The 20,715-nt window shown below is 44.4% G+C and overlaps 1 protein-coding gene across 2 annotated transcripts in view; it reads left to right on the top strand.

Moving 5' to 3' along the window:
• Positions 1-20,715, top strand: part of PC (pyruvate carboxylase) — a 2,223,386-nt gene that overhangs the window by 2,127,737 nt on the left and 74,934 nt on the right. For both annotated transcript variants that reach the window (XM_086938550.1, XM_086938549.1), the window contains 3 exons: positions 11,241-11,397; positions 14,556-14,796; positions 15,088-15,337. In XM_086938550.1, the coding sequence (XP_086794676.1) occupies positions 11,241-11,397; positions 14,556-14,796; positions 15,088-15,337 (648 nt within the window). The remainder of the gene's footprint in view (positions 1-11,240; positions 11,398-14,555; positions 14,797-15,087; positions 15,338-20,715) is intronic.

Here is a 20,715-nt window from a genome sequence, read left to right as displayed (position 1 = left end):
CAGATTAGAATGTGTGACATTTTTATAATTTCAGTGTAAATATGAGTGACATTTCAACAACTTTGAGTGACACTTTCCCACAAGCAAAATCCAGAAATGAAGATGTGGGAATCATATCAAATATGTACTATAGCACATAAACAAGTAAGAGCTGTCAGCACTTCATGACCGTCAATCACAGAGAGAGTATCAAAGAGAGCAGCACTCGAGAGAAAGTTAGTTTCGGTACCTGCAGGTCTGTAGACTGATGCTGGGCAATAAAATATAATGTGCACTGTTTGTTTGAAATAGTTTCTTGTGCATGTATTTAGCAAGAATTACCTTTCAAGTTATATTGGCAAACGACTCTAATGCAGGTTACGATTTTCAATGCTATAATGCTTCAGGATTGTGAATGGAAAAGCAGAAAGGTAGTAAAATATAATACAGATATTGCTTTACACGAATTTAAGAAACAGTCACTATTTGGGATTTCTATTCTGGAAAAACAGCAACCTTTCCCTTGCAAAGTAATAGGTGAGCACATCTTACTATGCACGTCACCATATCAACTTAAGAAAAAATTATCTTACCATCAAATGCCTGCTCAAGAGTCCACTGTACACCTTCAGAAGCAGTAGATTGGTTCTGGGCTCGTACGTCTGTTCTTGAACTATTTCTGGACTTTCGTGCTCTATAATTGCAGGTAGACTTTGGTGTACAGATGGCTGAAGGCAGGCTGTAGCCACCGCCGGTCGTGGCAATTCAAGTTGGCCTCCAGGCCGCGATGTCTGAGGACTACAGCTGGCTGAAGGCAGCCTCAGGCCTGAGTCACGATATTATGTTGCTTTCCCTCCGGCCATCAATACAGACCGACCTCCGGCCAGGATAAAGTAGCTGGCCGTCTTTATTGGCTCTCTTAAACTCCACTCGCTCCAGTAGCAGGATGTGACGTCCCTGCGTCGATGTCAGGCTGCCATGATCCGCGGGATTGGATCACCATTAATAAAACATTGTAACAGTTGAGTGAGGCTGCTAGCAGCTTTAGTTCAGCTGGGTGCCTCAAGCCTGCTGGAGCAGCCTGTGCAACCGAGTCACGGGCAAGCCACAGACTCTAAGTTTTAATCAGTGCTTGCTGTGACAGCCAACACACAGCATATGCGTGACAATGCATTTCAGTGCGGTAATGCGGCGTTCCACATTGAAATGCATTAGTCTATCGCATGCTGCGTGATACTTCGTAGGACTGCACCAGTGCCGCGCGGCCGCCCACTAAGTAGTGCCGCCTGGGGCGGTCCCCCCCCCCCCCCCCTCCCCTAGCTACGCCAGTGAGCTAGCGTAACCTCTAGTTCGACATAAAACTCCTATTTATTAAGTGGGTTCCAGACGTAAAGTGATGGTGGCAGTGTACTCTTTTGAGCTGTCTCCTAAGACCATGCATGCAGTGCCTTTTCCGAGACCTATTGTTACCTTACAGGGGGGCTTAGATGCTGCCTCTTGCTTACCCTTGGTTGGCTTCATAGTCACTCATGTCACTCATAGTCACTCTCATGTACTTGCTTCTCATTTGTCAGCTTCTTTAGGCTTCCCTCCTCTTTGTGCGTTTGTTCCTCCCTGGAGCATGGACGCATTACTGTGCCCTTCAATTGTTCAGTGTTTCTGGCGCTACTTTTTCTTTTTGTTTAAGCAAGTGCATGTGTTTTTTTTTCATCTGTATCCCTCATGTAATTGTCACCCCTGTGTTCCTTCCCTAGTCCTTCCAGCCCACCCTCCCTCCATAGTCTGTGTGCTTTCCTCAGCCTCCCAACCCTCTGTCCATTTGCTCCCCCGGGACCTCCCGCCCACTCTCCCTGAGCTTGACCCCAGCCCTGCCTACCCTGCCTCCATTGTCCGTCTGCTTGCTACAGCCTCTCCTGCCCACCCTCCATTGTCTTTTTGGAAGCCGCTGATTGGCTGTCTGAGCCGAGCCCTTTTTGCTCTTAGCATCTAGCGGCGGCACCGCGAGCATCCCCATAACCACGGAGGGAGCGACGCGCGCTGACTGCTGCAGCCCCGCGCTGACCAAGGTATGAGAATGCCCCAGATTCAGTCGATACTTTCTGCAGGGACCCGATTGAGTTAAAACCCCGCTTTTATAACAGAATCCGCATGTGACCCATTTGAGCTAAAACATTTTTTAACACAATCGCCCACAACCACGAGTAAAACAAAGGCGGACATGACAAGATGTTTACCATAATACATGCCGCCCTGCGATCTTGTTTTACCATTCCACTTGCCCCCCTGCTGGCTTGCTTTTAATTCGACTTTTTAAGGTCTCCAACACAGTAGCATTTAACGTGCTATATACAATCTTTTGTCAGAGATCTTGATTCCGATTATTCTCTTGACCCCTCTAGAACGGTGCGCGGTGCACAGAGAAGCCTACAAAATGAAGATTTAATGATACCCAATACTCCATTCAAGAGGAGTCATACCTTAGTAAGTCTCCGCTCCACAGTATTCCATTGCCAGTTGGTTAATCAGCCCAAAGCATTCCCGTCAAAAGCTCTCCCCACATTGTACTTTATTTCAGAAACGTAAGGAGCACGCCAAGACGCGACGTAAGATTCGCCGTCCGTCATTTTTCATGTAGGTAATCCCTACATCCAGTTTATATTAGAGTGCCAGTTCACCACATAGTTAACTAATATCAGGCAATGCCATGTTTTGCAGGCTCTCCTTTATGTCCTGATGAAGACCCCAACATGAGGCAAGAATAACCCTTAAACGTACTTGGGGGTCGAAACGTAGACTACGCCAACCCTACACGCCATAGGATCCAACAAAACGAATCAATCTAACCTATGTGTGATGTGTTTTGGGAACACTTACACTACCTTGATTGTAAAGGCGTTTTTGATTTGAATGTGATGTTCTAATGTCACACCACCTTTACCCAGTCCTTCACATACTCTTCACTCCCTTTCCCTTTCTCACTGAGAGCACTATTTATGTAATGATCTCACAATTACATTGATAATATGTTGATGGTTTCAACGTAATTACATGCAGCAACAAGTATAATGAGTACACCTCTACAGGAATAAATGCAATTTAACTTTGAATACTGCATACTTTACTTTTATTGTGTTAAGTTACACACAGCGAAATACAATTGTGGTGATTGTAGATATGTATTAACATGAAATGATTGAAAATTAAATTCACCAAACTTGGACCACCCCTACCTTTGTACTTACATATTGACCCAGGTCCACGAGTTTTGAGGGCCCACCCCTTTATAACTCACACAGGATCGATATACCAGCCAGCAAGCAGGGAGTTCTATCTCTCACATAGATTTAGCTCCCAATACCTGCTACAGGCCTAGTTATTACAAAATGAGTGACCAGAACGGGTGAAAGAGAAGAAGCTAGGTGTTACTTGTAATCAGATCCGGTTTTAGTAAATACCTTTGTTTAGACCACATAGCAAAGAGAAATTTCGGGATTACAACAACGTAAACCGGGTCAGTATCATATTTTAGGATCCTGAAGAATTCACGATAGTTCCTAACGCCCAAGTTTCTGCATAGTTGTATAACCCATTTAGACGTAGCCTTTTTATATGCCGAGCAGAACATTACATGGATTACTGTTTCTTCCTCCACTAGGCACCCAGGACATAGGCGATGGGTTGCGCCTACCCACTTATTAGTTATAGCATAAAGCGGAAGCGGCCCATATCTGAATTGCAAAAACAACTTTTTAGCTAGTGGCGGTTGTATAGAGTCTAACACCTGCTCAAATTTGTATTGTGTCTTAAAGTCAAAAAACCTGTATGTTAAACTTGTGAGTTTTGCTACCTGCAAAATACTAGTCAATTTGTACTCCTTCACTGCATTTGCCAAAGTTTTTTTAGAAGTAACTAAACAGGATTCTACAGGAGTAGTCCATAGATCCTCCCTTCCCATTGCACAAAAGGAATCCCTAACAAAGGACAGCCAGGGTATCCTACCCCCGGTGATGACATTATCACTTTTAGTTTCTCCCTATAATAGCTTAACTCTGGAGTACTCCACAGCCGTCGCCAATAAAGCAACGGGCGTGAGGAAATTAGATCCGTAATTGGGAGGATATCCAAATCCATCCTCAGTGGTTCTAGGGGTGTATTTTTTGGCAGAGCCAGAATTTGTCTAATGAAATTGTTTTCAGTTAGAGTGAGGGCGTTAGATGGACTGTGCCCCCACAATTCTGCCCCATATAGGGAAGCCGACCTGGCTTGTACTTTGTAGATTTCTAGCGGTGGGCTTAAAATCTTTAGAACACAACTCTTCTGAACTTTTAAAATTCTCCCAATTGCCTGGGTCAACTTCAGGTTGGCCTTATTGATTTGAGGACCCCACCCCATTTTGTCGTTCAAAGAGAGGCCCAAATAATCAAAAATATGGACCCTCTCCAAAAGTCCATCATCCATTATTGGGTGTGGGCAGTTTGTGGAATTGGCATTAAAGACCACATATTTTGTTTTGTTAATATTTACCACAAGGTTCCTCTTTTTGCAAAACTGGCTAAATTCCTTTAACACTTGCTGCATCCCCATTGATGATTTTGAGAGGAGTAGGGTGTCATCTGCAAACATTAGTGCGGGGAATTTGCAGAGTGCCAGTTTAGGGGAGTCTATATCCTTAACGGCAAGTAGGTCTTCAATTAACCCGTTGAGGAAAAGGGAAAAGAGGGTCGGCGCAAGCACACAGCCCTGCCGCACCCCCTTACCAACGGGGAAAGGAGCCGTTAGTTGCCCATTCTTGCCATAACTTACTCTAGCAAATGTGCCCTCATGAAGGCGTTTGAGCTGAAAACAAAGATATGGTGGAACTCCCATGTCCAGCAAGATACCCCACAGCTGGTCACGGACCACCATGTCAAACGCTGATTTCAAGTCCACGAAGGTAAGGTACAGCCTCCCACCTTGCAGCACTACATGCTTCCAGTAAATCAGCTGGAGCCTAAACAGTTGGTCTATAGGTGAAGTTTTAACTCTGAAGCCTGCTTGCAACGGGGTTAAAACATCATGGTCTTTCATCCAATCCTGTAGTCTTCCTAGTAATACCCTTGCAAACACTTTTTGTGTTACGTCAATAAGGCTAATAGGCCTATTGGCAGGTTCAATGGGGGACCCTTTTTTGTAAATAGGGATGATCTCTGCACCAGCCCACGTCAGTGGGGCTGGGAGACCTTAGAGAATTGCATTAAAAAGTAATTGAAGATATGGAGCCCACACTACCTGTTCGAGTTTGTACAGGTCCCCAGGGATTCTATCTAATCCTGGTGCTTTATTGGGTAGTAGCTTGGCTAGGGCAAATAGTACCTCAGCCAAGGTACAAGGGGGTATATCCCATAAAGAATCAGGGGTAGGGCAGCACACCGTAATCTCACTCGCACTCGATCCAATAAACTGACTTGAATATAACTCCTTAAAATATAGATGTCAGGCTTCCTCATCGATATTTGGCTCAATAATGGTCCTGCCCTCGATTTTTCCAGTGTGGACCAAGTTCCAAAAGCCTTTGGTATCTTTTGTATCCAAGGCAGACTTAATAGCCTGCCATCTATCTGTTTCCCATTCAGATTTTGCATTAAGGAGAGTTTTCTTAAAAACAGCCCTAGCTTCCCTAATACACAAGCTATCACCCCCCTTGAGAGATGATAGCAGGGCTCGCTTTGCTTCCCTACAGTTCCTGCTGAACCAGGGGTTTTTATCACTACAGTGATTACTCTTAGCAGGTTTACTGCTAAAATAAAATCCACCAGGACTGAAACCATATCCTGATGAATTTTCCCCAAATCATTATCGGGGCCTAAATTGGTAAAATTTCCAGATATAAGGCTTGTCTTCTCTAATAGAGGGATAATACTATTATACATGTTTGACATTGTTTCCGGGGATTGGTATATTGTAGCCCAACAAATGTGTCGCCCACCTTCAGCAACTACTATGTTATTACTGAGTGGGTTTTCAGGACCATGATCTATAAGTCCCATGTGGAAGTCTAGCGATGCGACCAAAGGATTATGATCACTTTCAATGCGCGCGTCGGCGCTAAACTCTACCACTTTATGCCAAATCTCTACGCTAACTAGAAGGTAATCAATAACTGATGCCTGCCCAGGTCTCTCAAAAGTAGGTCGCCCTGGATTGTCACCCAAAAACGGCCCATTACAAGCCCTCAAAGAAAAAGTTAGGGTAAGAGAAGTTAGTTTGAGGACAAATGGGGTCCACCCACTAATCCAGTATGTATTAGGTGCCGGGATTGACCAAGTTGCATCCTCATCGCTGGTGATAGGTTTCAAAAGACCATTGAGAGTTTCAAAATGGCAATTAAAATCCCCACCAATTAAAAAGTACGCATTCCCCGGAAAGGAATTAAGGAGGCTTACCAAACAGTCTAGCGTCGGAGAAATCCCACCATGCTGGGCTGGCGGTGAATAAATATTAATAATGGCTAATTTCGGTACATTTCTATGGGTCAAAACAATGCATATAATATCAGGAGAATGGGTTTCTACTCTCTTTACCTTGCAACCTAAGTGCAATCCCACCCATATACATCGGCCCCCAATGGTCTACCCCTAGGGCCCTTCACTGCCGCCTCGCAGTACGCCACAAACCCTACTCTATATTGATTGCTTGTAGCCCAAGTTTCTTGAAATAGGCAGATCTCGTGGGAGTCAATGTAGTCACCCCAATCGGGCAGGTCTAATTTGGATACGAGGCCCGCAATATTCCAAGACAAAATTCTAAGACCATCCACTCGCACTTGCAAACCACTCCCAACAATTGCCCTCAAATTGCGGCTATCTGACATTCCAGGAGATTCAGAGCTAATGGGGGATGGAGCACGATCAAGGAGGTATGGTCCAGCATCATAGATTACAAGATTTATTCTAGTTGGAACAATAGGATTCCCCATCTCCTCCCCTACATTAGCTATACATGTTTTACCACTTTCAATAGGTCCTAATACATCGCTAAATAAAGAGTGTTGGTTAATTACCCCGACCCCAAGCCCATAGCCTTATAACACGGTGGCTTAATCGCAATCAGAGAGCAAGAATCAGTAGGTGACAGTCAATCCACCTGATCTAGTACACTGAATCTATTGCTGAGTGGAACGCTTGATGATAGCGCTGTGTTATCCAGCCCTTCTATATAACTCTGCATAACAGACTGGATGCACTTTACTCTGCTCTCTGTGGTTGCCAATATTAACCAAATGGTTTGGGAGAGTATAAAAATAACTTAAATCCCGGGTCTGAATGGTGGATCTCAAATTTTTAGAAAAACCCGCACAAACATATTCCACCACCCTACTATCCTTAAAGTTAACAACAATGCAATCCCCTGCTATATTTTTTGGTCTACCTCCTACTCAGCTCACTCTTCGGGCAAACAAGATTTGACAGTCTACGTTTGGCGGAAGAGGTCTATTTTTATTCAGCCAATGGATCGTTTTGTTCTTTAATTCAACGTAAGATTCAGCTCTGCCAGTTTCCAGTTCTGGAACCCCAGCCAAAACAACAACATAGGGTGAACAGTCAGGGGGTAGATCTAGGTGGGGGAGGATATTCTTCGGATCATTGCCAATATAGTTCTCCTTGAAGGCTACATTTGCTTTTTGCGTCTGACCCTCTCCCTGCAGTTGTTGGGCTTCTCTTTCTCCATGATTGCGGGCCAGATTTTGCTGTACCTCTGGACCAGCTATGGTGCTCGTACTAGCTACTTCATTCCTACACGTTGTAGGGTCCATTGGTTTTGGGGCAGAACTGTGGGACAATAGGGAATTAGTTACAGAAATACTCTGTGGCCCATTCTTCGCAGGTTCGTGGGCTTGGCCGCAGTTCGCCATTTTGTTCTTAATGCATCCCAGACTAGACATTGTAAGTTCTTCACATTTTTCTAGCCTATTCTCAATTCACAATAATCTTTCTAATAGGGGCTGCAAAGACGATATTATAAGGCCAACTACTTTTAGCCAAAAAACCCTCTTCCAACTGAGGCAATGTGTCTGCAATGGCAGCTGCATTCATACTGTTTGTAGCAAGCGACATCTCCTGGGGGTTTTCAGTAATTAAGGACTCTGCATTTACATTTGCCAAATCGGTGGTCTTATTGAGTTTCGGAATCTTCGGCTTTTTCCTCCTCTATGGGGCACCTCCTCGCTTCCTCTTGGGGGCTGCCACCTGCGTATGCTCCAAGGGGTGTGTAAAAGATCTTTGGGGCCTCCATGCTGCGTGTAGCTATGCCACTATTTGGGTTTTTTAGTAGTTTGCGAAAAATTGCAAGACTCTCCGACCAGAGGAATAATACCTGGGTCTTGAGTTGATTGACTATTGCTCTTACTCAAGGACACAGAAACGAGAGCAGTTTGTGGAAGCTGTTCCGGTGTGCATGCATACGTCAGGCTCCCTAGTGATGATCGTTTAGCAAAAACTGAATCCAGTAAGAGACAAAGCTCTGTGATGGTTATCTCGTGTGCCAAAACAGACGTAGTCCTCGTTATACGTTGGTCAAGAGTCAAGGCTACGTAGCCACCCCCTATAGCTTTCTTCGCCTTTCCTTCACGCCCGGACATTGCTTAGTCAATATGGCAAGATATGAACTGGTAATGCTTAATAAGTACTTACAGGGCAAGGGGCCAACCTTTTGAGGATGAATCGTTAGAGGGGGGGCGGCCTGGCTTCCTCCGGTCGCCAACTGGCTCAAACGGGCCCGCCTTGGCCTGGGCTTTGCCAGGCGTGCGCGTTTCTTGCAGAGGGTGCCGCAAGGCGTTAAATAGAGGCTAGCAGTAGGGGCTGATGCGCCTCAGGTGGGGTGGAGAAGAGGCTCCTGGACCCTGCAGTCCGTTGGTTAATCCGGCAAGTATTCCCCCAAGCAAACACCTCCAGCGATGCGGCACCCGCACAGCGGGTGCAGCGAGGCATTAAATAGAGGCTGGTTGAAGGGGCTGATGCGCCTCAGGTGGGGTGGAGAAGAGGCTCCTGGACCCTGCAGTCCGTTGGTTAATCCAGTGAGTATTCCCCCAAGCAAACACCTCTAGCGATGCTGCACCCTATATTTAGATCAAGTACAGCCAAGGCCATTAGGTCTGGCTTCTAAATTAAATTGCTTCTTCATTGATTGCACGTGCGGTTGTGTGTATGGATTGATTAATGAATGTGAGATTGATTCAGGGGTTGGATGAATGGATATATGATTGATTGCATTAATGAATGATTGAATTCATGAATGGGTTAATGGCTAGATCAGTGTTTAAGCACATAAATGAACGAAGTGGAAAGGACAGCGTGTGAGGGATAAGGACTGCAGGGGGACAAGAATTGAGTGGTTATAGAAGGGATAGTGCAGAGTATCCCCTAGAACACTCAATCGTGCAACACAAGTATGCGTAATTGTGCAACCCCATCATTGTTGGCTGAACGGCGAACGTCCGAGCAAAGCCAGCTTTAAAATCTCCCTTTTAAGTCCAGCTGTGTACCCCTTGCTGGCATTTGGCCAGAACAGGATTCACATACCACAACTACAACTTCAACTTCATCTGTGCCGTGCTGGTGTTTTCAGTACTTGCTTTTGTTTGTGTGTTTGCATACCTCCCTAGCACCCATTCACAGCATTGTGGCATGATGTATACCTCTGGAACGCACAGAGCGAGTCGTAGTTGTGGCATGTTCAAGTATAGGCGAAGAGCCCGAACCAATAGTGACTGCAGTGTGCAAAGAGCGATCAGCAGGGGCCTGGCCAAACACAAGGTGCCCGTTTGCGTGAGGTGGTATTCCTAACTTTAGTCTTTGTAGCCTCAGTCCTGCTACTTCTGATGTATAGGGACTGTCACTAGCCTTGGGGACAGCCTATTTCATACATGAGGATCCCTGTAGCATCCTGTATGTCCCTATTTCCTCTATGTCGGAGCTGGTGTCTGGAATTCTGAGAGGGAATAATGTCCTGGAGGGTTGATGTGTGGCCTGTGGTGGCCGTTAGAAGAGTCAAGAACCCCATATTTACCATTTGGACTGAGCGAGTATAACCTTATGTAAGACGAGGTCCATGTCAACATCCCGATACCTTGTTCGTCTTACAACAGGGTGTTACTTTCACAATCCAGTGTGGTTTGCCAACAAGCAAAGCAAAACACTGTCCTCTTACCCATTTGCTGCAGAACACACATACATAGTTGAGGGTAGGAAAGAGCTAGGGTGTTATAATAGGATAAAGTAAACTTTATGGTGACTCAGATGTCCTAAATTTGTATGCTGTGCCCCATTATCAGTGTCCTGCTGCTGACTCCTTAGCCAGTCACCAAAACATACATACGTCGTACACTGGGAAGAGACTGGGTCGCCTATGAAGTATTTGTGCGTGATGCTGCCACTAAAAGGCCCAGAATACATTTTTGCAGCAGTTCAAGCCCAGCTGGCAGGTGGGCTATGCAAAAAGATGACCGTGAAATAAAGCCTAGGGGCTAAGATTAACGGTCAGCATAAAAGTAATGTTATCCCTTGTGAGTGTGTGGAGCCTTTTGAATGTAAACTGGTTGCAGTTATAATTGTCATGCAGTTAGTGTACTTTTCTTTTTGTTAATGTTTTCATAAATGAACCAGTAACTCAGGCTTGCGAAGAAAAGTTGTGTACACCAGGCAAGGTGAAATGCTCTTTTTGTTTACACATGGCAGCCATTCTTCGACTACATGTGGGAAAACGAGAAGGATTGCAACCCCGCTATAAAGAGCAATGGGTTTATTGGAAATCTGCTAGTGGCGGCAGCTCAGCCGGAGTTATCGACATGTTTTACTCAATATTTCCATTGTTAGAGAGAGAAGGTGCTCTGAATTAGTCTATTCCAAAAGATTTTCGATTCATTATCTTCAGATAGCTGAGACATTGGAAGGAGGAAGATAAGTGGTAGGTACTTTAACGTTCAATAATTATACCGATTCAGTGTTTTGAAGTCCACTAATGGTATTTACGAACCTGCAGAAAATGCAATACAATATGGTGAACCACGAGCAGATGTAAAAAGGTTTAAAGGTCGGGGGCAACCGACTAGTAGCATAATCGTCATGCTTGATTCAAGGCCATTCGAGGTATTGGCTGGGGTGAACAGGAGAGGGTGCGAGATACCTCAATGTTGATCAAGTGCTGTTAGTGCTCAACATCTTTCTTGATGCTAGTGATTTTAGCCCCTCCCCTTCTGATTGACTCCTTTGGCGTTTTTGTGCTAGGTGCCACCTTTGATGTCGCAATGAGGTTCCTGTACGAGTGCCCGTGGCGTCGCCTGCAGGAGCTGAGAGATCTGATCCCCAACATACCATTCCAGATGCTGCTCCGAGGAGCCAATGCCGTTGGATACACCAACTACCCGGACAACGCAGTCTTCAAGTGAGTACCTGCTGTTCATGCGGAGATTGGCCTTCTTGCACATGTGGAGCGAACAAGCGGTTATTAAATTCAATGCCGGAAGGTTCCTGGTCTATTGTATGGTCATTGATATTTCCTGCTATGGAGCAAAACTTGTTTCTTCTGCACTCCTTTTTTTCTGTGTTGTCATTGGTACTATGCAACCTAAATGTGTTTATTCGATAGAGTGCAAGAGACCTTCTGCAGCTTTAGGTTAAAAGTGTGTGGACAGTTTTTACCACCACCACAGACTGTGGTGGTGGTTTGGGGGGGCGGTTAGTTTGTATATTAGCACGCTCAAATAAGGCGGCGTTTAAGAGTGTAACCGAAGGCGATCGTGTTTTTTTTTTAGTTGTTACATATTTTATTTTTAAATGTACATGCATGGCCGTGTACCTTTGATTCACTTTATGGATAAGTTGTACCTCGGCACTCTACTAATTTTGGTTATCACAAGTGTTGATTTTTTTATTTATTTTTATGAAAGTTCTATTCCAACGAAATTTTTCTAGATCATGTTACAAAAAACAGCTCATACATGAAAGGACATCATAAATGCATATTCCAAAATCAAAAAAGAGAACATCCAGAAATTAGATGTTTTGTCTTGTTCTATTTAATATTGCTTCACTTGAAAATATTGTCGGGTGAAGTTCAGCACACTAGGATTATGATTATGGCCGCCGCCCATATCAAAAGATTGCCCCGGACACGCCTCACAATGATCCTTTTATTACCAAGGACCTATCATAGTCCTTGTGTGGTGAACTTCAACCGACACTCTCTGCGCTACTGTTAAATTGAGGAGAACAGGGAGTTTCCTGCCAGAAATCACTGTCACTGGGTGTCTCAGAAGTCCAATACAGGGCGGAACCTGACTGACCTTTGCACCAGATCACCGGACGGGGTCTATTTTATTTCGATATGTACTATATGGCATCCCTTACACTCTGAAGAGGCTGTCCTAGTGATCTACTAACTATCAGCTATTTATCGTATAGAGCCATCATACAGGAAAGAAAACATACCTACCACTACAAGCCATCAGGAGTGAGCTTTGAAAAGTTACATAACAAGTAACGAAACACGTGTCGGCTGTCATTGGATGTTTCTATGACCATCACGATTTGGAGGGCCCTAGGACCAGGACCCCCAACGAGGCCGTCAACATGTCTTTTCTTTTGTAGTGCCAAAAAAAAGTTTCAGTAAAAATGTTAATTGGTTACGAATATCACATACATTGCTGACTTCCTATGTACTACATGTACTATTGAAATCTTATGTACATTGTGTTTTTGAATTTTTTTTATATAAATGGGAAGAGCTATATTGCACCTGATACCACAAAATATTCTCAAGTGAAGCAATATTAAATAGAGCAAGACAAAACATCTAATTTCTAGATGTTCTCTTTTTGGATTTTGGAATATGCGTTTATGATGTCATTTCATGTATGAGCTGTTTTTTGTAACCTGATCTAGACACATTTAGTCGGAATAGAACTTTCATAAAAATAAATAAAAAATCACCACTTCTGATAACAAAAATTAGTAGAGTGCCGAGGTACAACTTATCCATAAAATACTTTACATCAAGTATCCTTGTACCTGTTGACTTCACATCCTTGGTAGTGGGATGACTGTTACCTTGATTGGCACCGTAATCTCTATATCTTTTGTATCAAAACACATACAATCCTGTACTGTTAGATAGAACTGGATGTGCGACTTGTTTAGACCACCACTACCTATCTGAGTAACCTTTGATTCACTGCTCTGGCCAGTTCTAGTTGGGGCTCTGATGCCAAACCCTGTCTGAGGGATTAGGGATTAGAAGTGTGCGGATCAGGCCACAGAGTCTACCGTGGTCAGGGCCTCCTTGGCGGGATGGATTTGATGAGATGTGGTCTCTCTGGCGCAGCTGGTAGCATACAGTAGCATACAACAATCCAAAGGAACATGAAATGGACAGCGATGTCGCTGGATGTAGTTTGTCATCAAGGATCACGCGATTATGGAAGAACCTTCGACCCCTTGTTCTTTTACCGAGACCATGAACCACAACTCTCCAACCAACTACTTCAGCGGGAAGTAAACTCGTGATTGGCATGTCCGCTCTCTGCATAGCTTTTTGGGGATTCAGAGACACTGTTTTAAATGGTGTGAAAGCCACCATGCCCAGTGGCGTAGCAAGGTCAAGTTGGTACCTGGTGCGGAAAATTTCTTGTCACCCCCGGCTTGACAAAATGGCAAAAATGTGTTTAAAACACATATTTTTGCCATTTTGTCACCCCCATCAGGGATGACACCTGGGGCGGCCCGCACCCACTGCACCCCCTTCCTACACCACTTACCATGCCAAAGAGTACATTTTCACCTGCAGCTATCGTTCTTAATTCGTTTCCCAAATAGTTCACCTCTTGTCCCACAGCCCTTCCTTTCGCCTTTTATTACAGAATACGGGTGTGCCGCCTTGTTGTCCAACCTCAAAAAGCAAACTAGGAAGTCTTTAAAGTAGAGCTTTTACATCCTCAATCACACCCAGGGGTTATTTGCTATTGCCTTGTCCTTTGGTTCCTTGGGTTTTAAAAGGCTTTGTGTATGAATGTTTGCCCTTGACTTGAAGTTATATTGATTGGATGTCTTTCTCTGGGAATGTGTCACACTTGCAATTAGACTCTGTGTAATGGTTTTTTTTGGAACTCTGTGGAGTTTGCTTTGAGAGTTTGTGTAATGCTTACAGTATCAACCTGTGATTGCATCTTTTGAAATTGACATTTACTAACTGTGTGTGATTCTCATTGAGTAAATGTTTCTAACTCTTAACCTGTGATTGCTTGTTTGTCACCTGATGTTTAAATGTTTCTTCTAGGTTTTTGGTGGTACAGTACGTTTACAACAGTTGATACATGAATGTCTATTATAGGGTTTCTCCATGTGTTATTTGAGATCTGTCTACTTCACAGCCTTTTCTTAGTATGGCATCACAAGTCTTATTTGAGGGGTGATTATCCAGGCGGTTCGAGGTTTCCAACACAGACCATGTCTGTCTGATTTTGTAATATGTTGCAGTATGGCTTGGTAAAGGGGTCATGAGACGACAAAGAAGTTATACATTTTCCGTTTCCCCTCGTTGTCCAGGTTCTGCGAAGTGGCCAAGGAGAATGGCATGGACATCTTCCGTGTCTTCGACTCTTTGAACTACCTGCCGAACATGATCTTGGGAATGGAAGCGGCTGGGAAGGCCGGGGGCGTGGTGGAAGCTGCAATCTCCTACACTGGTGATGTGGCAGACCCCACCCGTACCAAGTACTCTCTGGATTATTACATTAAACTCGCAGACGAACTGATGAAGGCAGGAACTCACATTCTGTGCATCAAGGTATTGAGATGGCCCTCCATTTGCTTATGTGTCACCTACTGTTTTGTCAGTTTGCAATTGCATGTAAGGAATACAATTGCCCACTCTCCTGTTAATCATATGCAAATGACAAAATATGATATTCTTGAGTCATGTATTACATTATAAAAATAACTGAATATGTTGGATTTCTTATAATTAAGATATGGTAAAGGTGAGCGATGAAATTGTCATAAAAAAGTAGAATACTAGAGAGAAAAGAGTTGTGTGAAGCAAGATAAAAAAATGCTGCTCTTCCCTTTGCTTTTGCAGGACATGGCAGGCCTGCTGAAGCCTCAGTCCTCCGACATGCTGATCCGTGCACTACGAGACCGCTTTCCTGATGTGCCAATCCATGTGCACACCCACGACACAGCTGGAGCTGGTGTGGCCTCCATGCTGGCCTGCGCTGCTGCGGGAGCTGACATAGTAGACGTGGCCGTGGACTCCATGTCTGGCATGACCTCACAGCCAAGCATGGGGGCCCTGGTGGCCTGTGCCAAGGGCACAGACATGGACACAGGTACTATACCCGCTTTGGCCATTTGTCACTCACTTTTCTGATTTAGCAGTTATTATGCACTACTTTATTTGATTTATTTGAAGAGTTTTATATAGCACTGGCTAGACCTGGAGGTATCAGAGCGCTTTACATGAGTGTCAGCGAGTTACAGGTTACATAATTACATAGCCAAGTATAGACATAGGAGAAGAAAACATGAGATTACACAATAATATTAGTTATTAGCGCGTACACACGTTTTATGGGGAGTGAACGGTAGAGGGGGAATGGTAAAACAGCAGTAAGGAATGCAGGTAGGAAACACAACTACCATGCACAAATCAATGAAAGTAAAAAGGTTTTAGTAAGTCATTTAGGAACCCAGTGGCAAAGGCAGATTTCTCTTTCAGGACTTTGCATTCAGAATGGTTTTAGTACCGAGACTGCTCTTTTAGAGGTCTCTGAGACGATCCAGGAGTGTGTGGATAGGGGCGAGGAGGCCATGCTGGTCCTCCTCTACCTATCCGCCGCTTTTGATACGGTATCCCACGAGATACTATTGGATCGTCTGAGGCAGATTGGATTGGGTGGCGCCGTTCTGTCTTGGATTGGCTCCTTTCTCAAAGGACGAACTCAGAAGGTTCTTCTCAAACCTTTTGAATCGGAGGGTAAACCCCTCCTTTGTGGCGTGCCTCAGGGCTCTGCGCTGAGCCCCCTGTTTTTTAACGTGTATCTTGCCCCACTAGCTAAGGTGGTGGAGTCCTGGGGGGTCAGAGTGATCTCTTATGCTGATGATACTCAGCTTGTGTTTTCCTTTAGAGATACCTCTGACTCCAGCTTCACCAGTTTTCGCCATTGTCTTGGCAACATATGCTCCTGGATGACCTCCAATCATCTCGGGCTCAACACTGATAAGACGGAGGTCTTATTTTTTAATCAGAAAACTACCCTACCTGCTATTCTGTGGTGGCCGACTGTGCTCAATCCTCCTCCTACTCCTGTCCAAACAGCTCGTAATCTGGGCTTTCAATTCGACAACGCTCTTTCCTGTAAAGCTCAAATTAATAAGGTCACGGCAGCATGTTTCGGGAAACTGCGTATGATTAGAAAGATCTTTCCGTACCTTCCTCTGGATGCCCGTAGAACTGTCATCCACGCCCTGATCACGTCACATTTGGATTATGCAAACAGTCTCTATGCCGGTGCCCCCTTGTACCAAATTGAACGTCTACAGATCGTCCAGAATGCGGCGGCGAGACTGATAGGCAATATCCCCTACCGTCAGTCGGTCGCATCCTACCGTAAGAAGCTACATTGGCTTCCTATTTCCCGTCGCATTCCGTTCAAGATGCTGACTCTTGCTTTTCGGGCCCTTAATGGGTCGGGCCCGGGATACTTGAGAAAGAGACTTGTACTATCCCAATCGGTCAGATCCTTGCGGTCGAACAACCTACGTCTCTTGATTGTTCCTCGCTTCCGCCGCTCCAGAATGGGCGGTAGAGCATTCACTGTAATGACTGCTAAACTCTGGAACAGCCTCCCACTTGATCTTAGGTTTATTCCCTCTGAATCTCTCTTTCGTAGTAAATTGAAAAATTGGTTGTTCTCCATCTCTTAAAGTGCTTCTCTTTTCCAAGTCGGCAGTCTACAGCGCCGGGACACCCCCTCTGGGGGTAGTCGTGCGCTTTACAAGCTTCATAAATAATAATAATAATAAATAATAATGTAGAACGTTTTTGTCTTCGATAGTACTAGTGTTGAGAGGAGAAGGTGTGTAACGATTCTTTATCTAGGTGAGGGTAAGGGAGAATGTGGAGACCACAAGCTGGTGCAGAAAGAAATCACGAGGTGGGGAATAGGGTCATTGTGTGAAAGGGATAGTGAAGGAAAAAAGCACGTTGATGGAATGTTGAGAGAGAAGGGAGCTGACGGATGAAGAAATTGGTGAGGATTTAGAAGGATAATTTGAGCAAGTATATTTTAATGAGTGAACCCAAAGCTAGCTACTGGTCATCACACTAGGTGTTGAGAAGAGATCTTTAATCAGATGATCTTCATTTTGTGCTCAATTGATTCTTCTCTTGACCTTGGATGAGTCAGTATTGTCATGAGCAGTGCCTACTGTTGAGGTTTCTCTACAGAGTATAGCTAGAAAACTAATCCCAGCTGTACGCCATCTAGTTAAAGAATACAGATCTTCTTTGAATGCCATCTTTTCCCGATCTTCGCCATCTCTGGGGGACTTCTCTGATCAGAAGCTAGGCTTCTTGGGTATTGCAATTCTTCTAGACATCTGGATAATGTACTTCATAGACTTCTACTCCATTATGGCATCACTCTCTCTGAAAGATAGCACATTCTGGGCAAGTCTTGCCATCTTACTTTCCTAGATAAATGGTGATGAGTCGTCTATTCAGAAGATAGCAGAAAAATGAAGTGGGTAGAGATGAAAAATGTAGGTTGAGTTTGATAGAGCTAGAAACTGAACTTGCTAGGGCATTACACAAAAAGAGTAGGTGGAGAGTGGACCATAGTGTGAAAGCTGGAGTTTAGAGAAGCATTTGGGAAACTAGGAAAAAAAATTCAGGGGTGGTGGTTGGTGACATACAAAAATGGGTGAGAGGGCACTATACGAGCATAACTTTAAAAATAAATTTGACAAAGAAAACATTAAAGTTTAACTTACCTTAGCCTGCAGCACTTCCTCAATGTCCTCCAGTCCCTGGTTCCAGACTCTTCCGAGCAAGAGGTCCCACTGCCAACAAGCTGTTAACAATGTTAAGCAGCATGAGTGAACGTTCTGGTTTGACTGGAGCAGGCTGGCTCAGTGCTCCTAAAGGCACCGGAGGCCTGTGCCTGCTCTTCACCCAGCTGTCTTAGACAGTTGAGTTGGAGAGATTTGAATTGTTTGTCGGGCTGGCCACAGCAAGACTGTCGGCCAAACCGACAGGCGCACTTGAAACTGAAGTGGCCACTCCTCACTGCTGCCAATCAGCCGCAATGACGCAGAGACCCCTTCTCACACTTAATTCAGCTTGCAGAGAGTAAGAAATATAATAGTAATACAATAATTTGTATTACCATTGTATTTGTTATGCTTTCTGTGCCCAGTTGGGGGGCACGCTCCTATGGAGGAACAGCCACTGAAACTCAGAACTTACATTGAGTAAAATAAGAGGGACCCAACATCCATCCTTGGCAGAATGGAACAAGTAGAGGATTAGGAGCAACTAGGAAATGTCTGTGGAAGGGTGATAATGCTGAGAAAGAGGACCTCAAGAGTATTTTCCACAGGAACTTGGGCAGTGGCTGAGATAAAAGGTTAACAAAAGGTGAATATGAAAAGCTAGTGAGGAAAGCTGAATAAGCTTCACAGGAGGTTGAAAAAAAAGCACTGTCAGGGTAAGGGGGTATAGTTAAGTATAGGCGTGTCCTTTGAGTTGGTTCTGAATCTTTTCCTGTATACGAGACTCGTATATATATCTCACTCAGTGGCGGTCGCCTCTGGATAGTTATATTTAGGATTGTGCTTCCATAGGAAATGCATATTTTGTATTGCTAATAACTTTGGTACCATTTGATGAATCTCTGTGAACTTTTCCAAAGAAAAGTGCTTTTTAGCCTAGTTTGCGCATGCAAAGTTTTGAGGTGATCCATCAAGCGGGGGCTGAGGAAAAATGGGTTGAAGGGAGTTCCAAAATTGGTTTGCATATGTTTTTTTAAAGCCCCCCCCCCCCCGCCCCCCCCCCCCACCGGGTGGACCAGGTCAAGGGGGAACAAATATTTATAATTTAGGGGAGGGGAGTTGCACATGGCTCCCTCCCCAGGCTGATTTCGGCCCGGGCCCCAACCCACAAGTCTCGGCCACAAAACTAAACGGGAAGGGTTCACGCAGCCCTAACTCATGCCCTAAGGGAACTATAACTTGCGCCCTCGCCAAGCTAATTCCCCTACATATTACATCACTCATGACATCTTCTTTGATATCATCCATAATATCACTGTGCATGGTGGGGCGCAAGTTATAGTTACTTAAGATAACTCTAACTGGTGAATTTCATATATCATAATTTCATATATATATTTGTTCAAATGCTGTGAGGTTCATATCCGTGTAGTGAATGTGGAGGTGAATTTGGGCACCTAAAGCTGATCCTGGTATACGAGGCACTGTGGTCCTACTAGACTGTGCACTGAATGTATTATGTACTAAAAGTGAAAAGCAGGATTTTGGTTGCAAAATAACAGTAATGATAATCTGCTGTCATTGTAAACTTCTACGACAGTTCAGACGCTTATTTGATGAGTAACGTTGGTTTATTCAGGGGCCCTTCATGCTGATGTGAAGGCATAGTTGTGTGTGTGCTAGAGAGCACTCTATTGCTGCTGTTGTAGTTCTAAAATAACTTAAGTACAGGCCCACTTTAGGAGTGCTCCTTTGAACTAGGATAAAATGCAACTAATTTCTTTGGAATGTGAGTTTGTTCTGCAAAATGGACAGTTTGGCCTCATTTTCTCCAAACATGTAGGGGCCTTGGGTGTGTACGAGCGCTCTTGTGTCAGTGCAACTAGGGGCATGTTTTTAGCTGGCAACAATTCTCAGATGTATTGGGCGGTACAAAAGGGGGTGGTGATGGACAGAGCATCTGGACCAATCAAACACTCACATCCAGTTAACATATCTGGGTTTAATCCATCACCGTTCTTTAGCCCACTCTGCCACCCCAGTTCAGACATGGCCATATGCAAATCAGTCTGACGCTGTGCCTCATGGGAACAGTCCAGCCCGAACTGCCAAGCCATGCCTTCCCTGGACCGGAAACAAGCTTCCTAGGACCGGTTTCTGGCATTACAGCCGTCTTCAGCCAGGCTTGCTTGAATCCAGTGGCAAAGTGAGCAAGGGACTCGCGTCTGAGCATACCCTGCCAACTTATGGCGAACAAAGCGGTACAAGATGTATTGGGCGACATGCAGGGCACGAGTTTCAGCCCTGACGGGGCCAACTTATTCTTCTTAGGCTGACAAAATGAGCAACCATTGAATTGGATAATAGTAACTTCAGTTATTCGTAGTGCTTAGTAAGATAAATGATGGTATTGAGCACAAAAAAAAATCAAATTGTGATTATTTACGACCTACAAGTTTGTATGTTTTTGTGGTCAATCCTAATGTTTTGCAAGTAGGAAAACCGAGGCACGCTTATTCACATGTTCTGTGAATGCGACCAATTAACACTTATTAAAAAAATTATCTGTGAATTCTGGGAGGAAGTGTTTGGCCATAAAATGCCCGACTCCCATACTCTATATTTGCTAGGCATTGATAATACACTAAACCTGAGCAGGGAAGAAGAGGACATGCTTTTTATAAGCTCGGCAGTCCTCAGGGTAATACTAGCA

This window comes from Lissotriton vulgaris, chromosome 9, assembly GCF_964263255.1.
Source record: "Lissotriton vulgaris chromosome 9, aLisVul1.2, whole genome shotgun sequence".
NCBI classification, from domain to species: domain Eukaryota; kingdom Metazoa; phylum Chordata; class Amphibia; order Caudata; family Salamandridae; genus Lissotriton; species Lissotriton vulgaris.
The sequence above is the reverse complement of the archived record's forward strand: the minus strand, read 5'-3'. Positions and strand labels throughout refer to the sequence as shown.